The 11,061-nt window shown below is 40.8% G+C and overlaps 2 protein-coding genes across 2 annotated transcripts in view; one reads left to right on the top strand and one right to left on the bottom strand.

Moving 5' to 3' along the window:
- The window catches only part of LOC124048848 (prosaposin-like), a 62,678-nt gene that overhangs the window by 16,681 nt on the left and 34,936 nt on the right, over positions 1 to 11,061 (top strand). The window contains exon 5 of the mRNA XM_046369968.1: positions 6,951 to 7,019. Coding sequence (XP_046225924.1) covers positions 6,974 to 7,019 — 46 coding nt within the window. The 5' untranslated portion in view covers positions 6,951 to 6,973. The remainder of the gene's footprint in view (positions 1 to 6,950; positions 7,020 to 11,061) is intronic.
- On the bottom strand, positions 349 to 10,074 carry LOC124048845 (protein-lysine 6-oxidase-like). Its single transcript, XM_046369964.1, has 7 exons — positions 9,196 to 10,074; positions 8,903 to 9,011; positions 4,873 to 5,004; positions 1,483 to 1,636; positions 1,190 to 1,285; positions 838 to 953; positions 349 to 657 (listed from the first exon to the last, which is right to left on the bottom strand). Exons 1-7 carry the CDS (start codon positions 9,827 to 9,829, stop codon positions 651 to 653), a joined length of 1,248 nt encoding a protein of 415 aa, XP_046225920.1. The 5' UTR covers positions 9,830 to 10,074; the 3' UTR covers positions 349 to 650.

Here is an 11,061-nt window from a genome sequence, read left to right as displayed (position 1 = left end):
GATCCTAACTGACCTAAGACAGGGAATTATTACGAGGATTAAATGTCAGGAATTGTGAAAAACTGAGTTTAAATGTATTTGGCTAAGATGTATGTAAACTTCCGACTTCAACAGTACAAGCTACTAATCGCAAGCAAATGTATATAATAATATTAACAATAACAGGGTGAAAGGGATGAGATGTTTGATGATATGTTTGACATAAAATGATGAGGGAAATGGCATGGTTGAAATCTGCATCTTACTATGCACATTCTGTGCTCTTAAAGCAAGCTGAAGAAAAATTGCATACAATGTGGTGCTGAATATTGTGTAATTGATATGTAAAAACAAGCAATTTCTCACTTGTGAGCTTTGAACGTCTGAAATTCCATTTATTTGATTTACACCATTTAAAACATGTCTAAACTATTGTAATGTAGTATAATGAAACCTATAAATGCAATTATTACTTTATTGCACTTATAGAATGGCTTGAGAAAAACATGTTTAATGAACCTGAAAAACAAAGGCCAACTTAACAAGAGTATGACCATTCTTACACATTTTCAGTTAGCCATGCGTGTCCACATTTTGTTCAAGATGTTTTCTTGGCTGTCATGGAGTTTTTACAGAAATGCTTCAGTGGTTTGGTGAATTACTTCCCCATCTTAATATCTGAGAAGAAAAGAAGAAAGCATTTCGTCACACACAGCATAATATATCTTGTAATGTGAGTTATGAGAAATCACGTGTTGAAGCATCATGGGCCCGTTTCCCAGACCTATGCCTAGTCCTGACTCCTGCACTAAAAAACATGCACAATAGTTTGTAGAATGAGAGAGTTTTAAGACTCACTGTGAGATGTGACATCCTGAAACATAGGCATAGTTGCCAGTATAGCGAACTTCACAGCGCACAATGTTGTTGCTGTAGTCAGACTCTGGAACCTGATAGCTGGGGTTCACACTGATCTAAAAGACAGAAAGAAAGGGATGAGAGTACAAATGTTCCATATTTCAAAAAGACAATGAAAATGTGGTCTAAAACAGTTGCAGAGTCGTAACAGGGGACGGATAAACATTGATTCCGAACACAGTCAAGGATTTTCAAATCAGCCTTTTTGCTTCTCAGAGCTGTTGTTTGAATACCGTGGGACACGTTGTTCAGCACCAAAGTGCCAATAATGTCATCTGTTTTTGTGACAAACCTTCAGGACGTAGTTCCCAGGTTTCACATCTGTAATATCGATCCACTGGCAGTCGATGTCTGCGTTATAGGTATCATAACATCCTGGACTCAGGCCCTATGATTAGAAAACAGTAAGCAGCCCTCTCATGCCATTACAGACAAGAGTATTCATCTGTAAGTAAGCATCTCTGCTGGATATCATAGCCTGGTTCTGAACAGCCATACAATCTACAGAAAAATAGTAAAAGTTGGATGTCCCTTTTGATTCGATTGGTCAACATGACATAAAGCAACACGTGTTGTGTCGGTAACCTGGGTGTGTGAGGTGCAGGCAAAGCGTCTGTAGTAGCCATAGTCACAGGAGCTGTCCTCCAGGCAGAAGCTGGCCTTGTGTCCCTCAGCCACACTCCTCCCACCTGAATCCAGCAGGTCATAGTGGCTGAACTCATCCATGCTGTGGTAATGCCTGGAGAGAAGCAGGACAATGGAGTTTGATCAGTGTTTAAATAACTGCTTCAATCACTTTGGCTGGCATTAAATCAAACATGTAGGTAGAAAACTGAGAAAATAATGTTGTTCCAATGCAGAGAAATACATCAAATCAAAGTTTGTCACGTGCGCCGAATACAACAGATGTACACCTTACAGTGAAATGCTTACTTACAGGCTCTAACCAATAGTGCAAAAAAGGTATTAGGTGAACAATATGTAAGTAAAGAAATAAAAACAGTGAAAAATAACAGTAGCGAGGCTACATACAGTAGCGAGGCTATAAAAGTAGTGAGGCTACATACAGACACCGGTTAGTCGGGCTAATTGAGGTAGTATTTACATATAGATATGGTTAAAGTGACTATGCATATATGATGAACAGAGAGTAGAAGTAGCGTAAAAGAGGGGTTGGGATGGGGGCACACAATGCAAGAAGTCCAGGTAGCCATTTGATTACCTGTTCAGGAGTCTTATGGCTTGGGGGTAAAAACTGTTGAAGCCTTTTTGTCCTAGACTTGGCACAGTACCGCTTGACATGCGGTAGTAGAAAGAACAGTCTGACTGGGGTGGCTAGGGTTTTTGACAATTTTTAGGGCCTTTTTCTGACACCGCCTGGTGTAGAGGTCCTGGATGTCAGGCAGCTTAGCCCCAGTGATGTACTGGGCCGTACGCACTACACTCTGTAGTGCCTTGCGGTCGGAGGCCAAGTAATTGCCGTACCAGGCAGTGATGCAACCAGTCAGGATGATGCTCTTGATGTTGCAGCTGTAGAACCTTTTGAGGATCTCAGGACCTATGCCAAATCTTTTTAGTTTCCAGAGGGGGAATAGGCTTTGACGTGCCCTCTTAATGACGGTCTTGGTGTGTTTGGACCATTCTAGTTTGTTGGTGATGTGGACACCAAGGAACTTGAAGCTCTCAACCTGCTCCACTACAGCCCCGTCGACAAGAATGGGGGCGTGCTCTGTCCTCCTTTTCCTGTAGTCCACAATCATCTCCTTAGCCTTGGTTACGTTGAGGGATAGGTTGTTATTCTGGCACCACCCGGCCAGGTCTCTGACCTCCTCCCTATAGGCTGTCTCGTTGTCGGTGACCAGGCCTACCACTTATGTCGTCTGCAAACCTAATGATGGTGTTGGAGTCGCACTTGGCCATGCAGTCGTAGGTGAACGGAGAGTACAGGAGGGGACTGAGCACGCACCCTTGGGGGGCTCCAGTGTTGAGGATCAGTGTGGCAGATGTGTTGCTACCTACCCTCACCACCTGGGGGCCGCCCGTCAGGAAGTTCAGGATCCAGTTGTATTGGAAGGTGTGTAGTCCCAGGATCCTTAGCTTAGTGATGAGCTTTGAGGGTACTATGGTGTTGAACGCTGAGCTGTAGTCAAGGAATAGCATTCTCATGTAAGTGTTCCTTTTGTCCAGGTGGGAAAGGGCAGTGTGGAGTGCAATAGAGATTGCATCATCTGTGGATCTGTTTGGGCGGTATGCAAATTGGAGTGGGTCTAGGGTTTCTGGGATAATGGTGTTGATGTGAGCCATTGCCAGCCTTTCAAAGCACTTCATGGCTACGGACGTGAGTGCTACAGGTCTGTAGTCATTTAGGCAGTGCTTTGTGCTCTTGGGCACAGGGACTATGGTGGTCTGCTTGAAACATGTTGGTATTACAGACTCAATTAGGGACATGTTGAAAATGTCTGTGAAGACACCTGCCAGTTGGTCAGCACATGCCCGGAGCACACGTCCTGGTAATCCGTCTGGCCCCGCAGCCTTGTGAATGTTGGCCTGTTTAAAAGGTCTTACTCACGACGGCTCACGACTCACGACGGCTCACTTAGTCGTCTGGAACAGCTGATCCACTCATGCATGTCTCAGTGTTGCTTGCCTCGAAGCGAGCATAGAAGTGATTTAGCTCATCTGGTAGGCTCGTGTCACTGGGCAACTCGCGGCTGTGCTTCCCTTTATACTCTTAAAATTGTTTAAGCCCTTCCACATAAGATGAGCGTTGGAGCATGATTCAATCTTAGCCCTGTATTGACGCGTTGCCTGTATGATGGGTCGTCGCAGGGCATAGTAGGATTTATTATAAGCTTCTGGGTTAAAGTCCCTCATCTTGAAAGTGGCAGCTCTACCCTTTAGCTCAGTGCGAATGTTGCCTGTAATATATAGCTTCTGGTTGGGGTATGTACGTACAGTCACTGTGGAGACGACGTCCTCGATGCACTTATTGATAAAGCCAGTGACCGATGAGGTGTACTCCTCAATGCCATCGGAAGAATCCCGGAACATGTTCCAGTCTGATAGCAAAACAGTCCTGTAGTGAAGCATCTGCTTCATCTGACCACTTTTTTATAGACCGAGTCACTGGTGCTTCCTGCTTTAATTTTTGCTTGTAAGCAGGAATAAGGAGGATAGAGTTGTGGTTGGATTTACCAAATAGAGGTTGAGGGAGATCTTTGTAAGCGTCTCTGTGTGTGGAGTACAGGTGATCTAGAATTTTTTTACCCTCTGGTTGCACATTTAACATGTTGATCGAAATTTGGTAGAACTGATTTAAGTTTCCCTGCATTAAAGTCTCTGGCCACTAGGAGTGCCACCTCTGGGTGAGTGGTTTCCTGTTTGCTTATTTCCTTATACAGCTGACTGAGTGCGGTCTTAGTGCATTTTATACGGTTACAGGTACAGTCAATGAGGCTGAGACAAACAAATCAGTTGTACAAAAACAAGCTGCAGGATGTAGGTCGATGTACCCCATACTTGATGTTGGTACAGTATGTGACTTACTTCAGAGTATAGCTATGAGCTGAGGTAATGTGAAATGCAGACTTCTGTGGAATCAAGATACTTTTGAATGTATTCATTAAGACAAGGTTAGAGACTTTTCCCTCTGAACGTTCTGGCTACACATCCAGCATCACATTCCTCATATGCAGCAGAAGTTATGGGTTGGAGTCAACTATTTTGAAGTGGAAATTGGAGTCAAAAACATTGACAGACTTTTGCTTTGCTATATATTGCCAGACAAATCTGTCTGATGAGATCAGTATGTTGCTGACCAAAATATGGACATTAATCCACTCTGTGTGAGAGAAGAAATAAGAAAGAGTGAAAGAAAAGTGTTTGTGTAAATGGCAGACAGAGATGGAGACAGAGAGACACACATTTCCAGAGCAAGGTGGAAAGGCATATAGACAAATAGACATTGAGACTCACTGGTGACAACTGTGCCATTCCCAGGAGTAGCGGGGTCTGCTTGGCAGGAAGTCAGCCGTCCCCTGGTTCTTCACACGTTGTGGGAACCTCAGCAGCATCCGGGTGTCATAGTCTCTGGCGCTGTAAGCCGAACTGCCCCCCCAAAACAACAATACACTTGAATACAGAACTGAATACACTTTGGACACAGAATAGGATTGAGCGCATTTATAAGCCATATACACTACCTCCTTTTTAGGAAAGCGTATGATCTTACATTTCTGGGAAAGGTTTGGAAGAGGGAGGAGTGGTTCCTTTCAAAAAGGATATGGCTGTTTGGGTTAGTTTTGATAATGAGTTTACAGTCTGGGCTAGTGATGATTTTTCCATGTAAACTGCAGAGCGTTTAAATGTTTTGTTGAATTCTACCACTCCACCCAATTGGTGGCAGGATTCTATTTATCCACAAAATGCATCCCACTGGGCACACCATGTCATTTCAACATGGACATTTGGGTAATATTTCATTGATGTTGATCAATGAGATTTCAACCTTTATTCACCCACTCAAAAATACAAACAGAAGTTTGCTGAGTTCCCAATGTTTTATCACAATGCTTTCAACCATCTATAAGCACAACCAAATTCCAATAGAAAAACAATGTTTGATTTTTGGTTTAGTTGTCACTTAAATGTGCTATCACTGCACTTTCAACCATTTAAAGGCACAACAGAGTAAAATGGTAATACGGTAATACAATGTCAGTTATTACAACAACTTAAAGGGACAGTTCACCCAAATTGCAAAATGACACATTGGTTTCCTAACCCTGTAAGCAGTCCAAGGACAAGGTATTACAGCAATTCATGCTTTGGTTTAGTGTCCTTGGGACCGATATAACAGTGCCATGACTTGAATGGGATTTGTGCAACAAATGTTAAAATGTTAGCATGTGGAAACAGTGCCAGGGAAACTAAACCAAAGCATGAATTACTTTCATCATGATTGCTGTCATAGACTTACCTTTTCTAAGTCAAAATCAGTTTGAGTCAAAATGCAAGCTGAGATATAACGCTAAGATGTTTTATTTTACATAACTTAAAAAACGTAAGCCTATGACACATTAACCTATTAAAAACAGTAAAACAGTTCTGTAGCAATGAGGTTTGTGCATTACGCTATAGGCCCAATACATTATCACTGCATATTGGCTTTGCTTGAAATGTCCTGCCAATGCGTTGTAGTTCGCACAATTAAAAAAAATTACATATCAAATTTGAGGTAGGCTATGTGATCACATTGGTAATAGATCAGTTGTTGTATTACTTGTGAGGCACAGCTGTGTGAGCGTACATTTGAATATTTACTGGGCTGATGATGCCTGCATCTGATGGTCAGTCTCAGTGGAGGGAGAGAGTAGGAGACTGGAGTCCGCCCCTCCGCTCTCCTTTGCTGACACTGACCAAAAAAAGTGTGTCTTCCAGCTGATAGCGAAACTCAAGTCCCACCACATTATTCCTGCCTCATACACAAATTCATGGTGTTACTCCTATGAACAGCGAAAGTTAAATATTAATCTAATAATAACGCAGGCCTATCTATCCACTTTCCTACTCATTACAGCTGCGGTGTTGGTTGTACTGCGAGTGGAAGTAGGAAGAGCACGCATTTTGATAGCCTATAAAAGTGTTGGATAAAAAGTGTTGACAGTGCTGAGTAAGAACTTAAACTCACTCAAAAGAGCAGCTATTTGCTGTGTTCGTTGACAGTCTCTCTCTAGTCATGGTTTTAAAAGATTTGTAATCTAAGTGACAATTTTGCTGTAGCTTTCTTTTAAGCCTGCTAATTTACTGCAGACATGGTAATCGTGAGCCATCCGATTGGCCAGCGGTAGGCCTATAGTGCACTTGATTTGTTCTCTGGGCCTGCTGAGAAGGTACAGTTTGTACCTTCAGACACATGAAATGGTTCAACATTGGATCACTTCACCTATCCGGAGCGCAGGGAAGCTGAATTGGGTGCATCTACCGCCAAGAGCTCGAGACAAATACAAAAAAACAGGAACCTAAGGCGTTATCTTTGTTGTTGTTTTTTACAGAAATATTTGGCAATCGATTAGGAATGCCTTGGATCGCGATCGACTGGTTGGTGACCACTAGCTTACATGGTAAGAGAACCAATATGCAATTTTGTAATTTGGGTGAACTATCCCTAATAGCACAACCAAATGACCTGTATAGCAGTTGTGATTACATTAAAAGTACATAGTGCAAGGGATCAATACTGTTCAAGATTATTACAGCAATTGTGAAGGTCAGACCTACGACCTTTGCATGATTATCTCGAACATGCACACCTATGATTACATAAGACATTTATAGTTACAGTAGGCTAACCTCAATGTGGTCATGGATGTATTACTCATTTTAAGGTAGAATAAATACTGTTACATTAGTTTGTAAGAGTCTCAATTTAAGGCTATTTCCTGTATTACAAAAATATTATTGAATTGTGTCTTGTTGACAACACTACCAAATACCAACATTTAAAGGATATCTAATGCTTGGATAGTTTAATCTGAGCCACTGGCTTAATCCTATTCTTTATCTTTTATTTTTGGTTTACTTGGAGACTTGAATCCAACATGTAATTTGTTAACTTGTCAAAAAGTTAATAGGCTTTTAATGTATTGCAGAAATTATATTGTGTTGTTGTCAACAAATTCCAGTATGTCTACAAATTAATCATTTATATGTTGAAGTCACGTCTCCATCTCAACCAAGAATCACAGTTAAAGAAAATGAATCAAATCAAATCATACTTTATTTAAAGTACATTTAAAGTTTGATTTCATTTGAGTTAGTCCTATTCACCATTTTGGTTGCGATTAAATTATTAATTTGTAAACAAACTGCAATTGAAGGCAGAATAGATTAGTGGCAGATATGGAACTATCCAATCAGACGATACATCTCCTTCAAATGTTGATATTTAGTTGCATTGACAACCAAACACAATTCAATATCCAGTTTGTCTCCATCTCAACCAAAAATGTAAGTTAAAGAATAGGACTAAATCTAATCAAACTTTAAATGCACTTTAAATTACGTTTGATTTAGTACTATTCTTTAACTTTGATATTTGGTTGAGATGGAGACATGAAACCAACATATTAATGATTAACTTGAAGATTAGATTTGAAATCAACAAATGCTTAAAACCCTTGGCCTATATACACTGAACAAAAATAAAAACGCAACATGTAATGTGTTGGTCCCATGTTTCATGAGTTAAAATAAAAAATCCCTGATTTTCCATATGCACAAAAAGCTTATTCAGCTCAATTATTTTGCACAAATGTGTTGACATCTCTGGTAGTGAGCATTACTCCTTTGCCAAAATAATCAATTTACCTGGCAGGTGTGGCATATCAAGAAGCTGATTAAACAGCATGATCATAACACAGGGGCACCTTGTGCTGGGGACAATAAAAGATCGCTCTAAAATGTGCAGTTTTGTCAGAAAACACAATGCCACAGATGTCTCAAGTTGAGGGAGCATACAATTGGCATGCTGACTTCAGGAATGTCCACCTGAGCTGTTGCCAGATAATTCAATGTTAATTTCTCTACCATAAACTGCCTCCAACGTCGTTTTAAAGAATTTGGCAGTAGTCCAACCGGCCTCACAACCGCAGACCACACAAGCCCAGTACAGCCCATTTATACTTAAGTAAACTGACACTTAAATATATTTTTAGCAATTACATTTACTTTTGATACTTAAAACGAATATTTTTACACGTTTACTTGAGTCATTTTCTATTAAGGTATCTTCACTTTTACTCAAGTATGACAATAGGGTAATTTTTCCAACTTTGAAATTACATGAAATTAGATTCAACCAGTTAGCGCCCAGTGGGATGTGTATGCTGCTCTAGGGTAAACCAAAACCGCAAACACTCAAGTGTTACGATTCACACACATTCTGACTCACAAGTTGTTGGACAATAACCTTCTTTAAATCCCATAGAGTTTGTTCCAATAATACCTTGACAAGCAATTCTCTTCGTTTGCACATCTGAGGTTGTACATTGGAACTCTCTGGACATATACGGAGGCTTGAATGTAGTATGCGTCTGGTACAAGATCAGGCAGACCTAGAGGGGATGCATTTGTTTTAATCACAAATTATTGTTATATCAAGAAAAAACTGACACAGACCGTATATTTTTAATCTTTTTACAGCTACATGTGGGCTACTGGACAAAATATTCCGGCACTGCTGCAAATGCATTCCAAATTCCAACCCTTCAAACACGCTGTCCAATAGTCCAGTCTTACCGTTCTGATGGTACCTTGTGCCATATCCAGGTCTCTCTCTGCGCCTGGGACTCTCGTACACGTCATAGTAATTGTAGTAAGGATTATCTGAATCTGAATCGGAGGTCTTGTATGGGTTGTAAGGATCATCCCCTGCCATCACGTCTTCTCTTCTCGGCGAAGGGGACGGTTTGTCCTGTGTCCCATTCGTCGTGCCATTTGCCTTAGTTTCTGCATGGCCACTTGGATGGACATCCTGATGCTGGTGCCCCTGTCCCCTCGGGGGCTTTGGAACTTGAGGTGGTAGCCAGCGCGGGCGCGCTCCTGCACGGGACACTGTGTGGGTAGACGAGAGAGACGGTCTTGAGGAGTCAGAAGGCTTGTTAGCTTCCCCATCTCTAATGATGGTGACAGGTCTCTCCTGCTCTTTATTGGCGCCTTTTTGCTTTGGTGGTCGATATTCCGAGCCGTGACTCAGAAGGCTAAAAACGTTACCATTGTGCGCCCATTGTATTGTCTGCCGTATACCTGGCACTTGGTTATTTACTTGTCTCGTCTCTGGTGGATGCCGCTGAGATTGGACAGTTTGCAGTATCCAAATTAATAAACATACGTGCCCACACGCATAAAAAATGCCAAATTTACACGCGCCCATAATACAATTAGTTCAACTAAATAGATGACTAATAATTACAAATATTTTAATTTCTGTGGTCTAGCATTTGTACTTTGAAACTAAAGTACATTAAAGTAAGTCTAATTTACACCAAATTAAATCCTGAAAAACTTGCACCAGTATTGCTATGTTCGCCACGCAACCTCACATCGTTCTGTTCGGAGTTTTGCAGATGCGCTAAGAGTGGGGAGGAGTTGAACATTTGAAGTTTCTAATTCGGTTTTTAGACAAGCCCGGTGCTCATGTAATAAATAGACAGAAAGGCTACTTGACACCGGCCCTCCAAATGGATCTGCTCCAGAGTTGGATAACAGAAAACCATGTGTTATGGTTTTTCTTGCACTGTCTGAAGTTATATAACTGTCTGACATAAGGCCTTGTGTAATGTAATTAGAAAGAGGTGAAGATGTGTAGCCTAAATACTAACCATGGAGTAAAATGTCAAATATTCAGCATTTATAAATTAAATATGAATGTTTAATTTTCTTTTAGATACATTTATCTAGGATACATAGTGGCTCAATGAATCAACATTTCAACTGGTCCCTCAGTAAATACCTATGTCACCCTGATATATTACAAATACGTATATGTTGAGACCTAGCTGGGTAATCAAAGTGGAATCACTGATGTGTAGACTTTCCTAATGACTGCTTCTGTCTTGGAAAAGCACATCACAGTCACAATGCCTTTCTGCAATTACCCCACCTAGGAATAGAAATATCCTGGGAGAAAACACCGCACACACACACACAGTATTTTATAGTCAGACATTAGTTGGGAAGATTCTGATGGCCTTTTATTCATAGTATGTGATAAGAAAATAAATTCCTCTGCCAGATCAACAAAATCTTATGACAAATAGCACTTACTCTGTCAGATGAACTCTGACGAAAGTGCAACCCATTGTACCAAAATCTCAGCACATCAACTTTCTCATAGGAGGAGCTCTGAAATGTAAACAGGAATGCATGATGGGTTTACATGTCATTGGAACATCCACTCCCAAGTTCCATAAACCTAAACTGAACAAAATATTCCAGTTATAGTTTTCCAATACCCTCTTTCTTTTTGGCCCTTCTTTGGCAATGTGATTATCTTATTTTCAAGCTTTGCAATATGATTTTATGTAGCAGTTATTTTATGCAATAAACACATTGAGGTCTGTGTGTTCTTTCAATTGGGAGTGTTTCATTGTGGCTTCTGGTTGC

This window comes from Oncorhynchus gorbuscha, linkage group LG11 (assembly GCF_021184085.1).
Source record: "Oncorhynchus gorbuscha isolate QuinsamMale2020 ecotype Even-year linkage group LG11, OgorEven_v1.0, whole genome shotgun sequence".
Lineage (NCBI taxonomy): Eukaryota > Metazoa > Chordata > Actinopteri > Salmoniformes > Salmonidae > Oncorhynchus > Oncorhynchus gorbuscha.
The sequence above is the reverse complement of the archived record's forward strand: the minus strand, read 5'-3'. Positions and strand labels throughout refer to the sequence as shown.